The following is a 27,315-nucleotide window of genomic DNA, read 5'->3' as shown; positions in this document are numbered from 1 at the left end:
CATAACAAAGGTATTGATACATTAGACAAAATCAAATCAAGAGAAAAATGCAAATAAACATTAATAAATTTAATAAAATGAAGGAATAAAAAATTGAACAAAGACAACAAAACAAAGATTTGAACCCAGTTTCTTAATTAGAAGTCAATTAATTGTTACTGAAGCAACATTTTTGTGCTTCTTTCTGCAACTATAAGTGTTAATATTCTGAACCTCTAATTGCTTTAGTCTTAAACAGACACATACACTGTTTCTAACTGCCTCCTGATTGCATAACTAACTGTAACTAAACAATGTCAAAGGAACCAGCATTCACCATCTAACCTTAGTTCCATTTACATCTGTGGTATTTGTTTGAATATGTAGAAAGAAATGAAAGAGAAAAACTGAAGGAATGAAAATTATTGATCTGCTCTAGTTCACAAATCATTAGTTGAGATTATCTGAAAGAAAATTTTTCAATTAAAAATGAGTTGACATAGTGTAACGAAAGCCATAGAATTAAATAACAAGTTCTTTCATCTCAAAGAACGGGTATCTAATTAAGTAATGTATTAGATCAAAATCTTCCAGCCTACAAGACTGAAACACTTCTTTAAGAGACTGATAAATCAAAAAAATCAAGAACTTTGCTTGCTGAAGCCTTTTCTATAATTTACTCTTAAAGACACAGAGGGTACAAATTGCTCAGTAATCTGCACTATCTAATTTAAAATTAAATCTGTGCTGGTTGTCACTTAACTGACTAATCATGGTTGTCTATCTGCATTAAACAGCTCAGCTCCCAGGAGGCTGATTTTGTTGAAATTTGGCACACTTCTCCTTCAAGGAAACTTTCAAAAATATTCAATTTTCATTGAACACTGTACAGATGTTAGAAATTAAAAAAAAAAAAAACTTACTAATGCTTCTGTCTTAAAACAGAAATGCATTTTGAATGATTTTAATCAATTTAATAACTTTACTTTTTCAAATTTACTTTCAGCGAGGTAAATTCAACACATTTTAAATTTTGTAGGTTTCCTCTTTTATTCCTGCGATAGCTTTTCTCAATGACCAGATCCCCAATCCAAGATACCGAAACACCGGCAGAGTCCCATGCGTGAACCTTAGCTACACATTCATTTTTCATGCTACTTTAAGTTATGTCAAGTTAAATTAAATGATCCTTGTAACCATACAAGTAAAACTGTTGCCAAGGACACAAAAATTTGCTCAATTTATCTAGAAAAACAAATAAAGAGGGAATAATCTCCATAAGCAATGTGTGGTTCCATGAACTGTCACGCTTATCTACACATATAAAAGGCAAAGCCCTCATGGACTCATCACTAATTCTCCCACTCTCCATATAGGTGGGAAGCTGAAATTTCACATGCTCATTCCTTGCACTGTACTTACAAAAGTTAGGTATGTTTCATGTTCTATTGCAAGGGGGGAAATGGGTGTACCCCGTAAACTGTATATATAGATAGGAGAAACCCCTCCTCACTATTTCTGTGACTTCTAATATACATAGGAAGCCCAAATTTCCCATGTTCATCCTTTACCCTGTACTTACAAACGTTATGTTTCATTTCGCGCCTTGCCCCATAACAAACTTATGTCTCCTGTTATTGTTGGCCTTACTTCAAGTCTTCCGGCTGGTGACTCCTGCCTTTTTGTTTACTCCACCGCTTTATTACAAAACTTACAACCATCAAAACTTTGTAACAGCACCAGGCTTCAGATCAAATCTCTGCACAAGAACCTCATTGAGGCAACTGTCTTCACTGGAACTGGCTCAGGGGAGACTGTATTTATTCCTCGCATTCCTCTCTTACCCTCTGACCTCCCATTCCAATTCAAATGCCTCCAATTTCCAGTAAGGGTCTGCTTCGCTATGACAATAAATAAGTCACAGCGCCAGACTCTAAAAAAGGTCGGCATTGACTTGACACAAGATTGCTTTTCACATGGCCAACTGTATGTTGCAAGCTCAACAGTAAGTTCAGCAGACAGCTTGGTCATTTTACAGCCTGATGGCAGAACTGCAAACGTCTTTTACAAAGAGATCCTTACATCCTAAAAACGTGCATTTCTCATACACAACATTTACAATCATAAATTAAACTCTTTACAATCATCAAATTCACTGACAATACTAAAATAAGCCAATGACAATTACATTACCAATCATGTTACGTTATTTTTAAAATGTTTCCTTTTTTTCCATAACTTCTTTAACACACTACTTTCGGAGATTTTGCTAGTAGTGAATAAACACAACTTCGTGTTCACATTGACTACACAGAAATAATATTCTCTAACTTTACTTTAATAGTTTTATTAGTTGTACAATCTTGCTGTTTGTACTGCCAATATTGGCAAACACTTTTACACAGATAACTAACTCAGCTACTTGTCTAAGATGGGTTGAAATGTAAATAACCAACATAGACCTCAGCATTATTATTTGCAGTGCACTAAGCAATGCACATGTCTCTTTCATACTGTATGTTGTTTGCTGTATGATTTGTAAGACCAGTGTTAATGATTGTGATAAGTCACCTTTTGGAATGACAGAGACATGTCAACTGGATGAACACACAGAGAGGCACACAAACACCCATTTATTAAGGTGGACTGTTATTATTAGTGGTAGTATTTTTATTAAACCCCTGTTTAACTGATAATGACAATTATTAACACAGAGTTAACTAAACAGGCAAAACTGCAACTAATATAGCTTTATTTAGGATAACTTCTGTGTGAAGATGCATCTCTGCCTCTCACTTTATGCCAAAATAAGCAGATGTGTGTTTCAGTAATAATTGCTTTCTTTAACTATGATGCCTGTCTGCAGTATTTTTAAACAGCCAACTGCATTTCTTGAAATTTTAAGGCATAATGTATAGCAATAATACACTACAGCAAAGGAGGCACACTACTTATTTTATAATCATCTATTGTATTCTTCCAGCTCTGTGTTTTTTTTTTTACTTTTCACAATGTAAACATCTAGTAAAAGATATCAATGGATGGTACTTTTGAACAATTTGCAGACTGCCTGCCCATTTTACTGAATGGGCAGTAAATATAGCATTGTTTTTCAACTGAACATTTGTTTAAGCACTACCAGTTGCAGGTTCAGAACAGCAGAAGGGCCATTAGCACATTTAATAATTATTCCAACACTGGATGGAGGTGTGAAAGAATGAGTACTTATTATTTCACTGGCAACATAAGGCTGAGATTTTGTTTAAAAACATTAACAACATGTAAACCCTTAGTTCTCCTCTTTCCTAGACCCTAATGAAAAAGAAAGAAGCAGATATGTTCTAAATATTTTTAACAGCTAATCTAATGTTTACTTTGAGTTTTCTGAACTGTCACCAAGTATAACCACATTATTATAAAGGCAGAATAAATCACTATAGTATTAGAGCAGCGCTTTCTGGTGAGCTACATTTTTAGTTATTTTAAGGGCACACATAAACCGTTTCCTGCTGCTGCTCACTCTCAGGGTAGAGGTGCAAAAACTAGCTTGAGTGCAAGTCGACACCTGCCAATATCAAAGTCTGACCCTGTGTTTTAACAGTCATTTTGAAGCAGCTGCAGAAAAGAAACTATGAACACTGGAACCGTAATGATTAATTTGATGGTATTAAGACAATCCAGGAATTAACTATTTAAAATTCTGCAATAAAACAAATGTGATTACATTTTCAGTTGCATTCCCTAACACAGTTTCAGGGGACTTAGAAGTGTGCAGTGGGATTAGTGGCATTCCACCATTCAGGATATTTTTATGCTTAGTGCAGGCACAGCACACAAAATAAGCCAAAATGTACACTGTTCATTTTTACGCCTTATTTGTTTGTCAGCGTCAATACGGATTATTCACAAATTCAGTCAGTACATTCTACTGCAGCATTATAAATACTGGGATATGCATGAAAAAATTCTTCCACCATACAAGCAATAGCTAGTATCCTATGTTTTAAGTTAAGGCAACACATTGGTCCAGTGGTTAGTGCTGTTGCAGCTCCTGTGTCCTGGTTTTGAACTCCAGCCAAAGCAATGCCTGCCTGTAGATGGCAGTTTTCCTCTCTCTTGGTTGGTCTCTCTGTATGAGTTTATTTAAAGTTATTTGTGTTAGAGTAACTCTCTAAACTGGACTGTTGTGAGAGAGAATGTTAGTGTTCACCGAGTTGGGCTTATGACTTATTTTGGGTTGGTCCCTGCCTTGTGCAGGATTCCTGCTGTGACAACATCTAACTCTGTGCAACCTTAGAGACATAGAAGCAAATGTAAAACATGAAAATGTAAAATAAATAAATAAACACATGAATGTTGGGCTATCCTAGACATACCTCCCAAATTTAAGAAAAATCCAATTACATGTTTTAGATGATGCAGAAACAGACAAAGGAGCATTTTTATATATACACAGACTGTGTGTACCATCAGTCCTAATTTAGTATCCACTTTCTTAACTATCTCAGGGTTTGTGGTAGGTTTTGGGTGGGTGCCAAAATTTTAATAAGAAAATGTCTTTCCTTTTTTTTTTTGTTGCTTTACAATTTGTCTGACATCAATAAAAACTGATTACAAAAAACAAAATATAGCTACACCCCAGTACTCACATATGAATGAGCCATCCCTCCATAAGGGATCTATAACTCTGAGAAAAAAGTTCCTTCGTAGATATAAACCACATTACCCTTTTGGCCATCAAATTTCCTAAAATTACAGGAATAATAATAATAGCAGCAAGGTGGCTAAAATATTATAATCTAGTTCATTTTTTTTTAATGATATGTCAATTTGTCTCCCCAACGTTAATTTTTAAAATGGCAATATAAAACAGACATAGGTACCCAGATAATGGAGTTCAGTAAAATGCTGCTATTGAGTAGTTCCCATTATACACTGTAAATCATAAGCTTGCTGATTTAAAATCCAACTTTTCAGAATAACATAAGAAACTATATACTCTGGCCTTTTCATTCCACTACCTTTCATTCATTGTTACTGATGCAACAAACATCTTTGGAACTGCCCACTGCTGAAATTCCTAATTAAACCAAATCAGTCATGACACAACCATGTTCAAAAACAAAAAAAAAACAAGTGTGTTAGGTGGAATCAAGAAGGGATATTATGTAGTCAAATCATCCATAGAAAAACAATGGATGATAAACGTTTGATATATTATTACTTTTCTGAAATCATCAGTAAGGAGTGTGGCAATCAAAAAATGCACACATTTTAAAATGAAACAACTTGTATTCTTACTGCATGAATATATCAAGTAATACTGCCTATGTACTGAATATTAATTTTAAGTGGTGTATTTGCCTTTTAAATTATGCATAGAAAGCTGAAGTTTAATCACAAGACATTACTTCACAAGTACATTAACGATGGGGTTATAAACAGTATACAGTATAACATTTCACAATTTGCTTCTCAATAACAGAAACTAAATAGAGGAAGGAAAGAAAACATGGTGTTTTTAAAGAATAATGATACGTCATTTTATATGCCCCATTGTATCTAAAGAGTACAACATTTTGATTGCATACAAATTTAGTTTTTATCCAAATGACAAAAATCTATTTCATTAAAACAATTTTGATGAGAAAAGACTTGCCAGACCTATTTACAGAATTTCTCGAAAATACAGTATCATCAAGGGACATTTTAACTCTTTATACAAGAGTACTTAGTAAGTTATTCCATGTGTCAAAGATAGTCTTTGTGAAGAAAACTTTCAGATGTTCAGATATATTTAAACTATATACGCTGTAAGCAAGTATTTAGATTTGCAACTTACAGAATAATGCTTTTCTATTTAGATGCAACAGACCACAGCAAAGAACCAAGTCATCATCACATAGTAAAACAAAATAGCAGACCGTTCCTTTACCTCAGAAATCTATGTGTGTGGGGTTCATGAGGTTCTACAGTTGGTTATAAGATATCTTGGAAGTAATTAATGATATTGCATTATAAATAAATTTCTTTCCAATAGTCTGCCAACCATGAATAATGTTCCTGCTGCTTTAAGTTGTATTTCTTTAATTAAATGTAAAAATGGAACATATAAACAGACATATAATAAAAACTTCTAATGTACAGTCACCTTCAGAAGTCCAGTGTATCACCACCATCATCATCAAACCTCTTTAATTCAGTCCAGCCTTGTGAAACACCAACGCCTATTACAGCCATGGTGCCAGTCCATCACAAGGCCCATTCATGCCTGGAACTTAAAACACCAGAAAAGAAAAAAACATGGACAACAATTACGCGGGAATTTGAACCTACAACTTCACAACAGCACTACCCTCGACAAGGTAATAGATGTATTTAATGTAAATCCTTCATTATCTGTTATTTTTAAAGGAAACATACTATCATTTTTGGATCCGTAGAAACAGAAATTGCATAACAAATTTCAAACGGACAAGTCATTTTTCAGTGGTTAAAGGGCTTAGAACAAATAGCAGCAGAGGAATTTCCCGAGGTTTAAAATAAACACGGGTCTCATGCAACACTGTTCACCATCCCATATCACTGACTTGTTTTGCTCTAGTGTTACGAAAAATGCTATTCTTAAAATACTAACGGCATAGTCACAGATTTATTGCCACTTACAAACGTAAAATCAATTCATAAAAAATAGAACGGAATCCTGAAAATACGGCTACACGTGTCCACCGTATAAACGGCAGGTAATCTCAAGAAAACACCTGTTCTCATATTGTACAGCACGCACGTTACGGCCACCCGTTCGTTCGTTCATTCTTTCCTGTTCTAGCCGCCTCACTTTAGCAGTATGCGAGCCGAGGCGGCACGACTTTGTCGTACGCTGGAACGAGGCAGACCGGCGCACCTGAAGCGAACATACCGCGCTTGCCCGACCCACTTCTGTGAGGCAGGTGAAACCTACTCACCTCATATGAGCTAACCATATTCGTCGTTATCGTAATGAATTTCTTATTTCCACGACCGTGAAAGCCTACAGGTCACCGCATATTCACCTGAATTTTTCTCCTGCCGGCGCCGCGATTTTGCTGAACTTTTCCATGCTGGAGGAATTGTAGAGGTACGCGTCCAGGCGCACGGACCCTCAAACCACAGAGGCGCATAAAGACATCATCAGCAGCATCTAAACGTCCAGTGGCCGCCCGTCAACGAGACGTCTTTCAGCAGAGTTCCAGTCGAAGTCGTGTCTTCTCTTCAACAAAATGAAAGCAGACTCACTCAGCCACAGCTGGACGTTTGCCTTGCTTCACTTTGCTACAGTGCATTTTCACTTCCTGCTCGTATAGTTAATTATATCTCCAGTAAAGGTGATGTTTGAAGACACACCCATCAACATTCCGTTGAAAAAAAAGTTTAGATGCCGGTCTGTTTTTTATGTGATTGTCTGTGTATGCCTTTATGTGTACCCCCGAAAAAAAATCCAAGTTTCCTATATGGTTTGAGATGAACATGGCTTATTAGCTTTATAATACATTGGCTTTGTGCCTCCTGTCCAGCTTTAAGAATGTGATCTTCATTTTGCACTCCCCACTGACAGTGTCCATCCATCCATTTTCCAACCCGTTGAATCCGAACACAGGGTCACGGGGGTCTGCTGGAGCCAATCCCAGCCAACACAGGGCGCAAGGCAGGAACCAATCCCAGGTAGGGCGCCAACCCACCGCAGCACTGACAGTTGTCTATGAGAAATTGTTTTACCATGTAATGTTATATGATGCTAATTTTGACTAGACATACAAATTAAATGTATACAATTTATACGTGCAAAATATGGGCGACATCTGTGGCTACCGCCAGAGTGGGAGCTTGCACGTTCTTTCTACGTCAGTGTGGATTTATCCAGGCTTCTCTGGCTTTTCCACCACCCAAAGACAAAAGAAAGGTTAATTTGTGATACTAAATTGGCCAGGTGAGAATAATCACGGAGATGTTTGAAGAAATGGAGGAATATATAAAATCTTGTATAATTTAATCACATTACAGGGAACACGCACCAGTATTTGCTTATTGTGGGCTAGGTTAGTGTCTCCCAATAGCCTAACATGTTTGTGTTTGGAATGTACCTGTAAAATCTGAGTACCTAGAGAAAAAAAAATACCATGGAGACACAAATAGAACTTAGGCAATCTTAACAGAATTAATAGATTCAAACCAATAAATCTGGAAGCGCATACCATTACACCACTATGTTGCCAAGGTTGAATCAGAGAGATTTTTAATTCTATTTTGACTGGATAAAATGAGAATTAGAGAGATAAAGTACATTTTGGTTACCCTAACTAACTTTTAAGATGTGTTCAAACACTTTAAAGCTCTATTAAAGTCTGATTGTGATAAGTCACAATGTAATCACAGTTATTTCTAATTAAAGTTGTAACTTTAGAATCCAGCAAAATATAGTTTTTTCAGTTTTGAATAAGAAACTATCACATCTCATCATCTCAAACCTGCTTAATCAAATTCAGTGACAAGGTGGGGCTGGAGCCTTTTCTGGCAGTAGGGGGCGGTTCATATTTTGGCTAGTCAAAATGTAATTAAACATAGTTAATATAACAATTAGCCTAAGACATTAAATGTTAAAATGGTTTGCAAGTATATTTTTGTCATGTCTGCTTGTGATGGATGGAATCATAGCATTATAAACACAATTAAGCAATTCAGTCCATGTATGCTTACACAGCAGCATTCTAGGACATGGCTGGCATTTTTTAGTTGTGGTTAAACAACCAAAAGAAGGAAGTGAATGGAGACAGAGTTATGCTGTCGTTTTACTTAGAGACTTTGAGAATTAATGTACAGTATTTGTTTTTGCTTGAATATTCTCAGCTATATTATGGTGCATTTCTGAGTGACCCTCTGTTACAGAGAAGGAAGTGGAGCAGGTGTCAGACTGGTACAATGTTATTCTGAGGTAAGTTCTTTATTTACTATTTGTGTAGATTCCAAAGTTATTTATGAGTATCGCTAGAGTTGTACACTGTTTATAAATACATAAGAAAGTATACACAGTACAAAAGCATGCAATATACAGTATACTACGTTGATAAGCAAAATATACAGTTTGTCTTAAAAATGCTTAATGACTGAATAACTGGAGCAGAAATGGGATGAAAAGAAGTCTTTGAGGGCAAGAATTGAACAACTATGTTTAATATTTGTCATTTCTGAAGTCCACCATAAAACTTTCTTGTATTATGTTTAATCTCTGTGAGTGATACACCTAAGATTTCATGATCTGCAACACATAATTTGAGAAAATTATTGTAGGTTTTAAGTAGTCATAAAGCATTCTGTATATTCTGTAGAATACAATTTTAAATTCAAGTAATGTTTATTTTTCTGTAGTAGATTTTGTCTTGAAAGTATTGGTTAACGATAGATGAGCCACAGAAGCCATCAAATTAAACTGCAAGATCATGTAATTAACTTTTTAACACATATGTTTTCTTAAATATTTGGTTGAACTGTTTTAGTCAACATTATAAATTCTTTAACACATTTAAACATAACAGTTTTACACTACCAAACACAACAGAAAAATGCATTTGCATAGTAGATATAGCTTTTTTAATATGATAATTTATTATGAAAGAAAATCTATTCATCCATTCTATGAACCCTGTGATTCCAGTATTTGGTTCAAAGAGAGCTGTAGCTTAACCCAGCAGTAATGGTTAGAGGACAGCAAATAGCCATTAGTCCTTTATAGGATATAGTCACATTTGGTCACATTGGACCAGTTTATATTGTCAATTAACATACCACTCATGCCTGTTTGTTGAGGAAGAAGAACTGTCAGACAGTGTGGTAAAATGGCAAAGGTACTATACCACTAAGTTCCTGGCTTAACTCCCACCTCTGCCTCACTGTACTAATCCTGCTGGTATTTCAACTGTTAATACATCCAGTATATTGTAAAACTGGGGTTATGCAGAAAAACACATGCAGGCACTTGGAATACTGCCAAAGCCCACAATGACAGTGGCCAGGCCAAATGTCCTCACATTGTCAGACATCGCTGCTAACTAGAGTCACCAAATTAAGAACTATTTTATTAAAATTATTATATTAATACAGTAATTTAAAGTTTTAGGTAATTATTAAGAGAAGTAACCACCTTATTTATTTTACAACTCTCAGGACAAGTGTTGAGTTTACCATAATGTATATCTTTATATTCAATTATCCTGCAAACAAATATGAGAAAAAAAACTTAATTTGAATTTAAAGCTTAAATTCATTATCTTCTGGAAGGCCACAAATGCAGAAATGTAATGTTGAACCAATGAGGCAAATGGGAAGTATGAAACTATTCACGAATAAAGGGGAAGGGGCACAAAATTGTGTAATGCTTCATTTGATATGTGATCTCATTACAAATGAATAGTGAAAACTAAGGCTAAATCAGATTTTTTTCAGTTTTGTTAACATTGTAAATATTTGCATATAGTAAGCAGCGAAGCATTCATATTTGGCATAAGTCTTACATTAACACCAAACGCTATGTCTGATTAAGTAATCTGTTAAATGTGTGTCTATTTTAAAGTGGTGCTAGAAAGTTTGTGAACCCTTTAGAATTTTCTATATTTCTGCATACATATGACATAAAACATCATCAGAGTTTCACTGAAGTCCTAAAAGTAGATAAAGAGAAACCAGTTAAACAAATGAGACAAAAATATTATACTTGGGCCATTTATTTATTGAGGAAAATGATCGAATATTACATATTTGTGAGTGGCCAAAGTATGTGAACCTTTGCTTTCAATATCTGGTGTGACCGCCCCTTTGCAGCAATAACTGCAACTAAACATTTCTGTTAACTTTTGATCATTCCTGCACACCGGCTTGGAGGAAATACTGACAAAAATACCGATACTGGAAGAAACTGTTTGATGTCTCTTGTGTTCTACAGTTGCAGGCAAGTTTAGTATATAACATAAAGTATGCTGATTTAATTTTAGGTTTAATATATTACTTAGTCAGTGACCTGATTAACGGAAAATTCTAAGAAATATTCAGTGTAATTCCAAACCAAACTGCTAATTAATGTAAAAGTTAAAGGTATGTTTTAAATAAATTGTGACTATGCAATCCCTAGTTTCACATGGATGAAATGACTATTGCTTTCCTTTTTTTCAACAGTTTTATACATATACTTTATTGATTGTACTTTTTCCCAAATAAGCAAGCGTAATCCATTAGAATCTAAGCTAACATCTAATGTGCAAAAAATAAAAAGCAAAAAAAAACCAACAGAAAACAAAGTTGTGGTTAGATCAAGTAACACATGATAGTTTCAGTGACAACTGGGACTATTTTGTTCTAATTATAGCGACCAGGTGCAAAGGGTAAAATAATTAGCTTTGACGTTATTCAGACAGAAGCTGAAGACAGTAATAAAATATATCAATATTAAAAGGCATCGAAAATGAGTTGAAGACCCGGAGACAGGATGTACTTTCACATGAAACTGAATATCAATAGATATTTGCATATTTTACACTTTTCATTTACCAAATATATTAGAAAAAATTGAATTTAAGCATTTTGTTCTATTAGTAAATAAACTGCTCAAAGAATTAAAGGAACACTTTGAAAACACATCAGATCTCAATGGGAAAAAGAAATCCTCCTGGATATCTATACTGATATAGACTGGGTAATGTGTTAGGAACGAAAGGATGCCACATCGTTTGATGGAAATGAAAATGATCAACCTACAGAGCCCTGAATTCAAAGACGCCCCAAAAATCAGAGTGAAAAAATTATGTGGCAGGCTAGTCCATTTTGCCAAAATTTAATTGCAGCAACGCAAAATTGTACGCAGCACTTTGTATGACCCCTGTGTTCTTGTATACATGCCTGACAACATCGGTGCATGCTTCTAATGAGATGACAGATGGTGTTGTGGGGGATCTCCTCCCAGATCTGGACCAGGGCATCACTGAGCTCCTGGACAGTCTGAGGTGCAACCTGGTGGCATTGGATGGACCAAAACATAATGTCAAGAGGTGTTCTATTGGATTTAGGTCAGGAAATGTGGTGGCCAGTCAATGGTATCAATTCCTTCATCCTCAAGGAACTGCCTGCATACTCTCACCACATGAGGCCAGGAATTATCGTGCACCAGGAGACACTGTACCAGCATAGGGTCTGACAATGGGTCCAAGGATTTCATCCTGATACCTTATGGCAGCCAAGGTGCCTTTGTCAAGCCTGTAGCGGTCTGTGTGACCCTCCATGGATATGCCTCCCCAGACAATCATTAACCCACCACCAAACTGCTCATGCTGAATGATGTTACAGGCAGCATAATGTTCTCCATGGCTTTCCACGACCCTTTCACTTCTGTCATGTGCTCAGGGTGAACCTGCTCTCATCTGTAAAAAGCACAGGGCACCAGAGGTGCATCTGCCAATTCTGGTATTCTATGGCGAATGCCAATCGAGCTGCATGCTGCTGGGCAGTGAGCTCAGGGCCCATTAGAGGACATGGGGCCCTTGGGTCACCCTCATGAAGTCTTTCTGGTTGTTTGGTCAGAGACATTCACACCAGTGGCCTGCTGGAGGTCATTTTGTAGGGCTCTGGCAGTGCTCATCCTGTTCCTCCTTGCCCAAAGGAGCAGATACTGGCCCTGCTGATGGGTTATGGACCTTCTATGGCCCTCTCCAGCTCTCCTAGAGTAACTGCTTGTCTCCTAGAATCTCCTCCATGCCCTTGAGACTGTGCAGGGAGACACAGCAAACCTTCTGGCAATGACACGTATTGATGTTCCATCCTGGAGAAGTTGGACTACCTGTGCAACCTCTGTAGGGTCCAGGTATCGCCTCATGCTACCAGTAGTGACACTGACTGTAGCCAAATGCAAAACTAGTGAAGAAACAGTCAGAAAAGATGAGGAGGGAAAAATGTTAGTGGCCTCCACCTGTTAAACCATTCCTGTTTTGGGGGTCATCTTATTGTTGCCCCTCTAGTGCATCTGTTGTTAGTTTCATTAACACCACAGCAGCTGAAACTGATTAACAACCCCCTCTGCTACTTAACTGACCAGATTAATATCCCATAAGTTTCATTGACTTTATGCTATACTCTGATTAAAAAGTGTTCCTTTAATTCTTTTGAGCAGTATATATCATGTAAACATATTGTGTGCATATATGTATGTATTCTTTTATTGTTTTTACTAGGCTCACCCACCTTTTAAGGTGACCGACTTTTAAGTTGACCACTTCTTAAGGCAATTCAATATGTAGATCAATTTGATATTTTATACAAACTAATTAATTTGGTTATATTGCATTTCAGCGGTATTACTTTAATACTCGTAGTTTCTCTTATTTTTGTGATGAAATTTAAACTTTTTTTCTATATTGAGGTCGCCCTTTTGAACCCCCGTGATATTTACTACACGGTGAGGCATTTTTACTCCATCAACATTAATTATTTCCAGAGACATAATTTTGTCTATTTTTCCAGCGCATTGCGCACAAAAGCAAGAGAACGATGGGAGCACCAGAACTCTGCTCACATCATGTCGCTTTGTACCGCAAGCTGCAAGTAGTAAGTCTGTGATAAGTGGAATACCGCTACGCTTTCCACTCATGGGTCGTAAGGACAATCCCGACCGCTTTTATATAATAAGAAAGAAGAAGAAGATATCGCATCGTCTGGAGTAGAAAATCATCTTTTACCTGGAAAAACGAAACTACAAATCCCATCGTGCATTGCAAAATGGACGGGGCGTGTGTGAAACTTCGTGCTACTTGCACAGGCTGGAGTAGAAAATCATCTTTTACCTGGAAAAACAAAGCTACAAATCCCATCGTGCTTTGCAAAATGGACGGGGCGTGTGTGAAACTCCGCGCCTGCATAGCACTCACAGGACGGAAGGACAATCCTGACCGCTTTTATACAGAAGGATTCTCACTGTTAAATACAGAAAGTTAGGTTAATAAAAATAAAAAGAACAATCCTTTAAACTTGATAAATCAATGTCAATGCATAAGACACAAGGATATGTAAACTGTACTTCACAAAAGCAAGGTCTTTGGCTGAGCGAACCAAAGTTAGCCTACACGTCTGTTATATATACACCACTGTTCAGATAGCCACTATGTTCATTGAAACAGCTGATCACTTTAGGAATACACAATAGCAAGGTGGAGAATGTCACTGACTGCCATCTTTGAATCCTGTGCCTGGTTGTTGTCTGGATCGATATATAAAATTATCCCTGTGTTCTTATGTCTCCACTCTCAAGAGTACCTGGAATTGCTACTATAACCCCATAAATGTAAAAGTGGTCCTGTTGAGTGTGTCTTGCAATGGACTGGTGGCCCATCTAGTTGTGGTTCCTGGTTTGCACTAGATACTACTGAGATAGGCTGTAGAACAGCAGTACAGTAGATCAACAGGGTTTAAAAAATGTTATTCTGTGTTGAGTAGTTTCAGAACTCCGTAAAGTAAGAAACTGAGGTGTTTCAAGGCGTACCTATTCTTCAGGGCTGAACTATAAAGTTATCAAAGGAACTGGTTACACAGAAGCAAATTTATAAGCTTACAGAAAAATGAATGTCAGTTATGGCTATCTACAATAATAATTATAATGAAGCACAAAAATGACCTCTAAATAAAATGAGCACATCTAAACAAAATCCTTCATCCCTAAAATAGAAAAAAGTAATAACAGGGTCAGTGTACTGCTGTTTATACAAATCGAAGGAAATAGTCCAATAGGCTAGAGGGTAAAACAGGACCAGGGATAATAAAAAAAGATAGGACATTTAATTAATTGGGAGTATTTAGAGTAATTGTGTAATTTTAAAAGTCCAAAATGATTCTGACTGCAGCAAATTAACAATTCAGTCTCCACCCTGAAACTCTTCAAATGTAGGATATTAAGCATATAATGATTTAAACTAATTAAGCCATGTGCTACTGTATAAATAATGGAACATTTCCTAATGTTAGTTTTGTGGTCAAGAATTCAAAATTTTAATGATGTACATGGTGTTTCCAGTCTTTTTAGTCTCACAGTCAGTTGTCTATTGTTAGTTGAAAGACAGATTTATTGATTTTAGTTAGACTGACTGTATAAACATTTAAAGCGTAGCACTGAAAAACAAATATTACTGGCAACCAAGGTCACCTATAGCCAACCAGTCATTCTTGGCTGAAGCATATGGGGATTCCTTAGCCTAATATGGGAAAACAGAACAAAATCAAGTACAGAAAACCACTTTAGTACCAAACCAAGGTCTTCAAAAATGCTAACAAACTGGAGCTACAGCATTATTCCTTATAAATATAAGGAATATTCCTTATAAAAAGGAACACTATTTTTTATAAAAGGATGCACTATTTGTTCTATGCACTATTTGTTCTATGTATAAACTGAAATAAAATCAACTGCAGTTTCCAAAAGATTTCAAAAGTTATCAGCAAACTGATCAGCAAACTTCAATGTCCTCTTCATCCCCATACAAAGATGTGATTTTTTTTTTTCCTTCTTTCTCAGCCTGTGTCATGTAAATGGAATTTACTGGAAGAAAAGGATACTTCATTGTGGTGTATAACTAATATTGTCACACACTGTCTTAAAATGCATTATATTTTCTGAATTCCTGGACGTTTAGATGCATAATATTGTTTATAGTAAAGTAATGTAAACTACGATCAGTGCATTTTCTCATGTCATGCATTGCTTTATATATGAATGGTATTTCATTAGCTTCAGGAGAGAGATTGTTTTAGCAAATATTGTTAACTACTTAAATATTATTGTGCCTTTTCAGGTAATATCACTACTGACAGAAATACACACAGTTTGAAGGTAATCTTCTTTGTACCAATTCTGTGTTATAGCACTATATTGTAGTACTGATCACTGTGCTATACCAGTGTTGACTCTTTTATCATTATTTAATTCTCAGATAATAAAACCATCATCTTTGCTTCCTAATGAATTAAAATATTGTATTTAAAAATTATTTCTAGTATTGTACATGCAAATACTCAATGAATAAAAAATGTTTTATATTTTCACAGTATTTTCATTTGTTGTATGAATTAAAATGTAACCTAGATCGTGGTCCCCAAATGTTTACTATTATTTTATGACTTTAAATTTTATTTTGAATATTTTTGCCCTAACCAAACCAAGTATACTGAATATGTATTTTATTCCAGTTTAGTCAGTAACTATTAATACTGTTTTCCCAAGTACTGCAGTAACCTGTAAATCTTACATCACGTGATTAACTTTAGAAAATGATTACAGAAGAGATTTAGAGTTTATTTGAAGATTAAAGTCACTGTTGAAGCATACAGATGTTTGGAGGAGATAAATTTTAATGGTAGAACAGTTATGAAACAATATAAAAGATAGCTCTTGTGATGCAAAGTAACATCAACCCAGTATTCTCAATCCATTTTTAGCTTTTTTATGCTTCTATTCATTTATCAAGCTTGCCCAGTTTAGTATTCCAATCAGGTTAAAAATGCCAATCAACTTTGAAATGTAAAATAAATCCAAACTGCTGAGAACACATAAATGTCACACAAATTATATCAGGGTTAATATTCTTTAAGATATCGTATCCTAGTTAATGATTGTGCAATCTGTTCTCTTTCCACATATTTCTCTTCAGTTACCTTGGCATTTTCTGTAACAACAGGAATACTGCACTAATTATTGACTCCATATTGACCTGCTTTGTTTGTAGCTTTGTGCATTAAAATACTTTGTGATAAACTGTCCTCCATTTTAGTTTATTCCTGGCTTTCAGGATAGGTTCCAGGCTACATGATAATTTTCTTAATAGAGTTTCTATACTTAAACATTCTTTTATTTCCTTTGTTTAAAAAAAAAAGAGTTGTGAATAATTTGCTTCACTACTGTGACACATGTTTTAAAAGAAATATGATTTCTCAAGAGCTACAAATAGAAAAACTGACATCAGTGTCATGTAACTGATTGCCCAATTCATTTATATCATCTGTACTAGAAATTCCCTGTAGTGTTTGAAAAAGCCACAAATTCTTAACATACACATTTTAAAATCAACAAGTTGTTTCCTCTTTTTAGTTTTTGACATTGTGAAGTTGCAGTTTTCTTCCCAGAAAACTAGCTTTGCCTTTTCTTTTGATTTTTTTGTTTAGGATAAGCTTTGTTATATATGACAGATAGCAAATCTTTTATACATACTTTCAAGGTTTGAGTAAAATAAATTGAAAAACTATGCAATACAATATTAGAACTGAAACATTTTTGCAAGTAAATATATTTGTAATTTTTATGTAATACAAATTTTGAGTTACTCTATTAAGTAAAAAAAAATATTTCTGACCTTTTTCCATGAAATCCTTAGTTGTACCAAGACATTGAATCCTTGTATTTCTAAATTAATTTCTGATTAGAAAAGTACAAACATGTGCCTATGTGAGCAGCACTGGCCTCAGAGGCTATCATTGCTCGTAGGCCCAGTGTCCTGTATTTATATCCAGCACTTGGTCTTTGTCCTCTGGTGGTTGCACAGTCTTACCATGTCATGATGAGTTTTCCATTGGGCCCTCTGGTTTTCCTCCCACATCATCAGAGACATACATTTTGTGACAATTAAAAATTATCTCTGTATGAGGGTAAGCATGGGGTGTCTATGTGAATGAGCCCCTGAGATTGATTGACTTCATGTTTTAGGGTCACTTATTGCCTTCCATCCAATACTGCCAGGGTTGGCTCCGGCCCTCTGCGTCACTTAATTGTATTAAACTGACTTGAGAATATATTGTTATATATAAAACTGTCTTAATTTCAAATCTACATTGTATAGTTAGTGTCTCATTTCGTTTGGTGTTTAAATGATATTTAATTACATTTAATTTACTTTTTTTATTAATGCACATTCTACATTCAGTGAATCATTTATCATCATGTCTGTTTTTTTTTTCTTTTTCATTTTTATTACTATTTAATTTAATATTGTTTCTTTGTATCAGTATACTGCTGCTGGATTATGTGAATTTCCCCTTGGGATTAATAAAGTATCTATCTATCTATCTATCTATCTATCTATCTATCTATCTATCTTATACTTATTTTCTTCTATATTTTATTTCTTTATATTTGAAATAGTTCTAACATTTTCTTTGCATTTGCTTTTTTACTTATCATATGATAACCCATTTCTGTTTTTTTCTATGTGGTCTAATTTCATTACACTATATTTTTATCACTTAGTAACTATAGTCATTTAGAATTTTTGTTACATGAATACTGGCAATATGTTTTTTGAAAACTTTATCTATTCCTATTTTTTGTTATATTGCCGCCATGGTTAATTTATCTGGCTTGTGTTTATTTTCCTTTTTATTTTTGTATTTCTTCATTATTTTATACTAGCCAACCCGCGGCGTAGCATACGCCGCATATAATTATTTATTGATGAGTGAACACTTCCTGAAAGACACAGTTGTCCAAATGGGGAGGGTTTGAGGATACAACTGTCAGTGAATGAAAAGATGGAACTCTGGAGACAGCAACATACAATTTTCCGTGAGTGAAAAACAGGTTTTGGCAGATACAGGCATATTTTTTTAAAAGTTTGTCCTTGTGCCTTATTAATAGTCATTGCAAACGCCAATCTAACAGGAAATTGTGTGTAAAAGTAAAAGGCAAATTAGAATCTGATGTGGTCAGGGAAATCCGGGGAATAAGGACAGTTTGTGAGGTAGCAGATGTGATAGTCTTACACTCCAGTACATTGCGATGAATGCTGGTAACAGAAAGTCTAGTGCAGCGTTTCTCAACCTTTAAGTATTTGTGACCCGAGTTTTCATAACAGTTTTAATCGCGCCCCCACTAACATTTTTTTGAAATGTAGATGCTTATTTTATTATACCTACTTAACTTTTATCGACATTTATCTAACTCTATATTTATTGTTCTAGTATCAGAATGTAGTTGAAGTTAATTTGTTTTGGTTTCAACAGATGATATTTTTGTTATATTTTTAATTCTTGTTTTCTTTTTTTCACATCTTTCCGCCCCCCCCCAGGGGGGCCCGCGCCACAGGTTGAGAACCACTGGTCTAGTGCCATTAACCCATGGGCGGGGCTCTGTTAGAGTTGGCGGGCGGGGCTGTATGAGTTGGCGGTCATGGCTCTCTGTCTTGCGTGCAGCGAAAAGTTAATGTTGCTCAGAGGTGCATGTGGACTTTTGCACAGACGAAAGCGACTGAGGTTGTGTTTGATGAGTTGTTGCGTGCAGGCACATGAGCAGGCAGTGCACATGCCTCGAGAGCGATGCTGGACGTGGGAGGACTGTTACAGTTGGCGTGCGTGGCTCTGTCATGCGTATCCCATGACGCGTTAGGAGGGTTAGAGTTGGCGGGTGGGGCTCTGTGAGGTGGTGGGCGTGGCTCTCTGTCTTGCGCTCACTGTCTTGCGCGCCCTTAGTGAATTATATATACATAGATATTTTCTATGTAAAACAATTGTTTAGTATTTAGAAACTGCATTTTTAAATGTTTCTACATTTACTGAATGGAAGGGCCCCCTGATATCACAGCTGATGGTAGCACCTCCTACCTTCATATTGGGGTGTAAGAGAAGGGCATAGCATTGATTCTTTGAATTTCTTAGATTGCAATTGTAAATATTTGATTTTTCTGGTTTCATGGACTTTTTCACCTCTTTTGTTGGTTTTTGATTAGGGGATTATATATCGGAACTTGTTTGCTTTGGATTACTTTTTAGGCAAAACCTTTCTGTCTTATTTTTTTATCTTTAGCAATTTTGTGATTCTTGTTATGAATATCTTTATTTATAAGGATTATCATTTGCCTTGTCAAAAGCCAGAAGTTTTACAGTTTTCCCTCTTCCTTGAAGGTCATTTTGGATACTTTTTGGGATATTCAAGTGTTTTTGGAATTTTAAAATTCCAGGCCTTATTTTAAGCCTGTGCAGGCCAAAGCCGCCAATGCAGTTTATGGTCAGATAGCCTGGGCTGAACATGGTTTAACAGTGTTTTAGAGGCCTCACACCCTTAAGCAAAGTTTTCTAAATATTTTTTATATTTTGGAATCTCATTTGATTTAGAATAGTATTCTTGTTTTTGACTTTATAAATTACCTTGTTGTTATTTGAGCAAGGGACTTTCTTTGTTACCCTTTCCCCAAGGGGCTTTTTACTGTTTCTAGTTCTTTTTTTCAAACGGTAAGGCTTATTTAAATTAAGCCAGCAGCATTATTTTGAAAAGTCTATTTGTATGGAATGACACATCGCAAATATTAAGCAAAACAGCAGAAGGTCATTTGTTCATTTTTGCAGAAGCAGTCAGTTTGAATTTGTACTTATATTCCTGATATATTTTCTTATTTCCATACAATGCACAAGCCATGCATGCAAGTTAATTTTAGTGGAATTATTGCTTACATTTTTCCTCATAATAGTTGGCAATAAAACAATACCAAGAAAATAATAAGAATTATGTAATCTGTATGTTTGCTGTGTTACAATATTTCTTTTTATAACTGACTCTTCAGCAACTTCATGATCTGTTTGTAGAAACTGTTCCTGAATCTACCAATGATTCTGTACCATTTGCCAGAGAAAAATGATTGTAAGAGGTGATTGAGATCTGTAATAATCCTGAAAGGATTTGTGCAAAAAGCATCTTCCTATGCGATCCTAATCTACACATATCATTGTCAGTCTTAATAAGTTGTGGCACGCAGCTGGGGGTGGTACCCAGTCGGGACGCCCAGGAGGACTGGAGGAGGGCTTGCGCCTCCTCCAGACCATGAGGGGGCGACTGCCCTGGTGACTTTGAAGACCATGGGTACAGAGCTTTGAAGCTCAGCCCTGTAGGGGCCTGTGGTCACCGCCAGGGGGCGCCCCAATGCCTACGGAGCACTGGACCTCAGTACTTCCATCTTATATGTGCTTCCAGATGCAGAGCTGGTACTTCCGCCATACTGGGGAGTGCCGGTGGAAGATTGCCGGGAGGCTCCTGGAGCACATCCGGGTGTGTATAAAAGGGGCTGCCTCCGTCCATTCGATGGCTGGAGTCAGGTGGAAGAGGACAGAGCTTGGAGGAGAGGAGTGAAGGTGACTAGAAGAGAAAAGAGGCATTGTGTAAGGGCCTGGACTTTGGGATGATTGGTGCTGCGGCACAGGGTTGTGTGTGTCACTGTTGTAAATATTATTGTAAATAAATGTGTGTAGTGCTTCAAGAACCATGTCTACCTGTCTGTGTCCAGGCTGTTCCACACAAAGTATATTAAATGACTTTTACAATATCTGTAGATTAAAATTAATCTGAAAAAAAAGCCTTTTCCAGTAAACCCGTTTGCACGTAGTAGTATATTAGGAGGCTATCCACTGAATGTTTCAGAACAGTTCAAGTATCTGGAAGTTACAGTTACAAGAAAGTTTAAAAATCTTTTGAATACAATTCTTCCATCTGATGGAAAGCAAGATTTCCCTAATCTTTTACCAGCACTCAAAAATATTTCGGCTAGTCAGGAAAAGAATATTGGCAGCTTTTCCTGACTTTTGTCACAGTGCTCACTACTAGACCATCTTTGGCAGTACTGGGAAAGAGATCTGTCTATCAGTATCTTGGGGAAGGAGTGGAATTTGGTAAATCTCAACATTTTATTCTTCAATTTGTGCAAAACCTACTGTAATTGACCCAACAATTTTTCCCTGGAAAACAATTGTTCAAATAAAATCTACAATATATCAGGAAAAGGACCCTATTATTATCATCAGCTTTATGTTCCAATGTATTTACTTCATCCTGCAAGATGAATCATAAATTTATAAAACTTATTTGAGATGGGGTTTGAAAGAATAAAGATTTGTATTTGCAGTGTAGGCAACAATGAAGCCATGACACCTATTTGTAAGTTTAAAACACTTTGCATGTAAGATTTTTTTTGTATCTGGCATTAATTTTGCAAATCATTTTCGATATCTACTACAGGTTTGATACCATTTATTAAAGAACAAAGTTTATTACTAAAGTAATGTATATTCAGTGTGATTCATTCATTGGAATAACATTGATTCTGTTAGATCACACTTTAAATGTGTAAACAAAGAATGCTATGAGTTTACAAGTGTGTGCTGACTAGTTAGTGTACCCTTTATAGAAGCTTTTTCAGTAACCAATACTGTAGATAGTGGAGAATAGTGTCCTTTTGAAAACATTGGTGATTATCCCATAGTAAAACAAATAAATGATCGAAATCTGTTTGCTTTAACTTGAGCACCAATGAAGTGTTTAGAGCAGATTATTTTAAAATGCTTTGTTCTGCAGATTACACCCCAGTGTCTCCAAAAGCAGTACAAATATCATAGCAATAAACTTAGTGCTACTAAGAACGCCCTATTAGGAATGCTAAAATATCTTTGGACCTTTGAGGTAAACTCAAAATCTAGTTTTTAGTTTAGTTAATATTAATTTATAATAGCATATTAATTATATGTGAGAATAGTGAAGTTGATATAAATATTTTGTAGGTTAATGATTTTTCTTCTGAAAAATTGTCAGTCTTTAAATGATTAATAACAGTGTCTCACATGGTCATATACTCATTCCAGCACTGCATATTTTTGATAAATTAGTGCTGAGTTTCTTTTATAATGTGCACTTTTTAGAAAATGTATTGATGAATGCTTTAAGGTTTTAAATTCTGACACTTCATTCTGAAAATATTTTAAAATGTGGGGTGTCAAAAGAAATGTGAATTTGAATGTAATTTTTAGATGTGGTTCTTATCAATATATTTGTATAATTAATTATAATATTTTGGAAATGTTACAATAAAAAGTGAGACATTGTATTTTGTTAAAATGTCTTCTGATAACTTTTCAGGAAAGTCATATACTTTATGTGGAAAACTCACAATTGAAACATAAGTAATTGAGGAAATGGTTGAGTGAGTCATGTCCTGCAAATATTTTTAAGAATCCAGGTTAATGAGCACATAGGACTTTTCAGTTGTGTTCTGACTACTGTTAAGAAATTTTAAATTTAGACTGTTTTTTCCTTACATAAACTGAATGACTTTAATGTTAGCAGCTATATTCTATAAATGTTCAATGTATGTTTTGTGTATGTTCTGTTCTTTGACATGGTCTGTCTTTAGGAAAACAGGCACAGTCGAAATAATTTAAAACTGCAATACATGAATACAGCATCCAAGGCTGAATGTAATATCTTCAGAAATCTATTGTACAGTATATGCAGATCTTGCCCTAAAAATATTTATTAACATTCTTAATGATTCTATATATTCTCTACATTATGATCAAAACAGTAACAGAAAGTGTTGCTTTCTGTTACTGAAAGAAGCAGAAAAAATACGAGGGGGAGTCAAGCTATAGTTAAAAAATGGGATTTATTAGAATGAACCTTAACAAAACTGGTAATATCATTTCTTAATGTAGTCTCCACCTTTCTCAATGCACTTGCACTACCTGCCTGGAGCTGCCTGGATTCCAGCAGAGTAAAAGTTTTTGTCTTGTCCTTGCAACCACTTGTGCACTCCAGTTACTGTCGAACAGTACATGCCAAGGGGTACAATAGTCACTAGTGCAAGTTACTGTGACTTGCTGGAGACCAATGTGAAGCCTTGCTATTCAATCCAAGTGGTGGGGACTGCTGTTTCAAAGAGTCCTTTTGCTGCAAGACAATGCTCGCCCACACACTGCTAAGAACACCAAAGCTTGTCTGGAAAAACTGGTAACTACAGGGGACAACACTGCTCTCTGTGCTGGGTAAGGTCCTTGTTAGGGTAATCCTAACAATTACCATTTCTCACACTCTCCTTTCTAAATTCTTTTTTAAGAGAGGAGGAATTACTGATTAAGATAAATTTCTGAAATTAAATCTGCATAACTGCATACAAAGTAATAGAACATTCTGCAAAATTCTTCTTTCTGGTGTTTATCTAACCAGGTTTGTTATTTATAATTATACTTTTCATGTGTAAGGTATGATTTGCATTCTGAAGTTTTGGTTTATTCATCTTATAATTTGATCCTGCCTTCATTATACCACTAAAACAACTCTTTGTTGAACCCATTGATTCTGTTTAATGTAAGGACATTGTTATTGTGATTTATTAAGGGTACAATGTAAAAACATAACATAATAATTTAAAGTTCTTTAGCTAATTTACTTTTGATATTTTTACTATACCATTATAATGCCAGGTTTAGTGGCAGCAGCTCAGCTGTCCAAAAGGTGTGGGTATTGCTCAACCTGGTAAACATGTCTCTAAATAACAATGTTGCAGTTGAATGGAGGAGAGTGGTTTCTGCTGGTTTCTACTGATGTATGTAATCAGAGTGTGGTTAAGCCATCAGTGCTTCGGGAATTTACAACTAAGTGTTCTTAACATCAACGGACAAATTCAGAAAAAACATACCTTTAGGATTTTTACATTTATAAAACATTTCCTGTTAGTATATACAAACATACAATATTTTAATGTTATATTAATATATTATATGTTTCCTTCTAAATAAAAGCTCAATATGTATTTCATTTCTGTTATCCCATTATTTGTCCATGTCTGTAAGGACTGTGACTGCGGTATGATGGAGTACCATGTGGGCCAAAGTGAGTCTAACAGAGGTGTACTAGAGATTGTTAATGGAAATGAGCTCTGTGTTTGTTTAGGTATTCAGTGTTCCCAACCAAAAACAAGAAAGTCCAAAAATCGGCTATCACAATTAATAATTTCTCTAAATAAGATACTTGAATGGGAAGATTATATTTTGGCCACAGTTTCTTCCTAATAATCAAGCTGCTGTCCCTGACTTGGCACTCAATCACAGGCTGAAGTTGTCTACGGCAAGGGGTTGCTTTAAACCTTCTCTGAGACTGTTTTTGGGGCAGATCCTGGCGTGTTCTTGTTTTGGCAATGCCCCGAATTTACCGTAACTTGCTCTCTAGTTGTTCTTGTGGCAGTGGCCTTTGTTTTTTTTCAGGAATAAAAGGGATACATGGAAGCATGCGATTGATAGAAACTGCCTCCCTGATCTGAATTTAAAGTACTATTGATTTTTTGTGATAGTCATGGATTTTAACATACTGTACAGTTTTTTGTATTCTTTGTTAGAGGTCAGTGATATACTTTATAGTTTTGTAATTTGTTCTTGAGACCTGAATACTGTAAAGTGAAATGGTAAGCATTTGGTCATAATCAGATTCAAACAAATGAAGCATCTGCTGAACAGAACAGGAAGAGCGGTGAAAAGGGACCTGGGAATAGCTAGTGGATGTAACTAATCAGGAATGAGTTGGCCTTCAGCCAATAGATGGACATTGCCTACATTCCAAGGGAGGTTAGTGACTTACAGTACAACCTGAATGCCCCTTGTGCAAGGCATCAGTAGTAGAGATACTGCACTTTCAAGTTGCTCTAGCAAAAATATTGTCTGCATCTTTTATGGCTGAAAATGTAGGACCCATAGGGACATAAGAGTGATGAGGAGAAACTATTATGTTAAAGTCAGATGCCTTCTATATATTTCTATAAATATTAGCAGAATAGTCTCCAAATTTGGTAAGCAAAAAATGGAAACAATGACTAAGCTGAAGGAATCTGTGTGAAAAATATTTGACAGAATCTTACAAAACAATATTCAGGTTGGTTCTGGTACACCAACCTTAGGAGTGGTAATTGAGATATCATCTGATATGTTCTGAGAACTGGTAGGGAAATGTTGACCTTTACTGGGGATAATTTTAAGGCGGAAGGAGTGATTTGAGGAACTTGTAATTTTTTGGATATGTCATTCTTGGAAGGTGTAGGGTCACAGTTGCAGGTGTTTTGGTATAGTGCTGGTCAATCTTACAGTCACCATATTCATTTCTCATTAATAAGACTCTTAACATACCAACACTCTTGTAGCCGCTGTATGCAGTAAAGCATACAGTGGTGTGGAAGGGGAAGCTAAATATCTTGGCTTATGAGTCAGTCTACTTTAGCGTCCTTCCTTATTGTTACAAGGTTTGGGTCTTAACAAAAAGACTGAGGTCAAATGTACAGTATAAGCAACCAAAATGAGGTGGGACTTATATTCTGTGATTGTGTCAGATGCTAAGCAATTTGAGAGGACAGAGCTGTTAGTTTTCTGGATTGAGAGTATCCAGCTGAAGTAGCTTTTGCATCTAGAGAGAAAGCCCCCAGACGCTACGAAACCAAGGTGTATTTAAGACATGCCTGAGTAGCTTATACCTCTCAGGTAGCCTGTGAGCAATACAGAATTTTCCAGAAGGATTCTGCTGCATCTGGTTTGATGAGCTGTTCTCTTGATGTGTGACTCACTTCGGGAAAATCATATTGAAAATGAGGAGACGAGATTATTTCAGTATAGTGCACTGAATTTTGGTATTGGTCATTTTCATTTAAAGAACTTTAAATGTTGACAATATTTTACTATAAAATGGTGCAATAACAATATATATTTTTGCTGTTATTGTTGTTCTTTTTAAAATTTTGTCAGGCTTCCTTGCAGCTGTAAACCTAATAATGGTGTCATTTTAGGGGTTTTTCCATCCAAGGAATCAAATTCTGTAATCAGAATTTAACAATAGCTTTCATTTTGAAGTTTATTTTTTTTTTTACTGTCTTTTCCAATTCTATTTTGCAGATGGGCTTCACAGTTTTGCAAAGATCGCATAACTGTGTCCATGGAATTATATTGAAAGATGGTCTGGGTTTATGATGCCATCAGGTGCACCGGTATAAAGGTTCCCCAAACAGTCAGTCTGTTATTGATCCAAAAATAGTCAAATTTACTTTTGACTATTTTGATATTTTTTAAGTGATGCACATTTACAGTATGACTATATAACATGAGAGTGTCTGTTAGTGCAGTTCTGTATCCAGTTTAATGCCAAGAGAGTTAACACTTTAAAAAAATTGTGCGTTTATCCATCCTTTATGTGTTTTAAAAATAATCGGCAGGAGAATACAAAATAAAAGAGACATTATAAAGAAATTAAAAATCTGCTGCCCTATGGGGTTCTTTGCATGGGTTCTTTGTCCTGTCTATTGCCTTCCCATGTTACTGTCTGCTGTGTTACCTGACAGTACTCACTTTTCTCACCGCCTCCATTTTTTTTCTCTCCCTATTTATCTGTTTCTCTTGACTGTCAGATCTCATTCTTGTACCAGTGACCACTTGATCAATTCACTTCCTGACACAAAACACTTTATTTCCAACAGGGACCATTTTTAACTATTATTTTTG

General features: G+C 35.7%; 1 protein-coding gene across 7 annotated transcripts in view; it reads right to left on the bottom strand.

The window, feature by feature from the left end:
• The window catches only part of blnk (B cell linker), a 206,046-nt gene that overhangs the window by 66,930 nt on the left and 111,801 nt on the right, over positions 1-27,315 (bottom strand). For 2 of the 7 annotated variants that reach the window (XM_039770729.1, XM_039770737.1), the window contains exon 1: positions 7,032-7,306. The exons of 4 other annotated variants lie outside the window; for them this stretch is intronic. In XM_039770729.1, coding sequence (XP_039626663.1) covers positions 7,032-7,078 — 47 coding nt within the window. In that variant the 5' untranslated portion in view covers positions 7,079-7,306. Of the gene's footprint in view, positions 1-6,130; positions 6,218-7,031; positions 7,307-27,315 lie in introns of those variants that run through there. One more of the 7 variants, XM_039770745.1, reaches the window with a different exon arrangement.

Source organism: Polypterus senegalus, chromosome 1, assembly GCF_016835505.1.
Source record: "Polypterus senegalus isolate Bchr_013 chromosome 1, ASM1683550v1, whole genome shotgun sequence".
NCBI classification, from domain to species: Eukaryota; Metazoa; Chordata; class Cladistia; order Polypteriformes; family Polypteridae; genus Polypterus; species Polypterus senegalus.
This window is presented reverse-complemented; position numbering and strand designations above follow the sequence as displayed.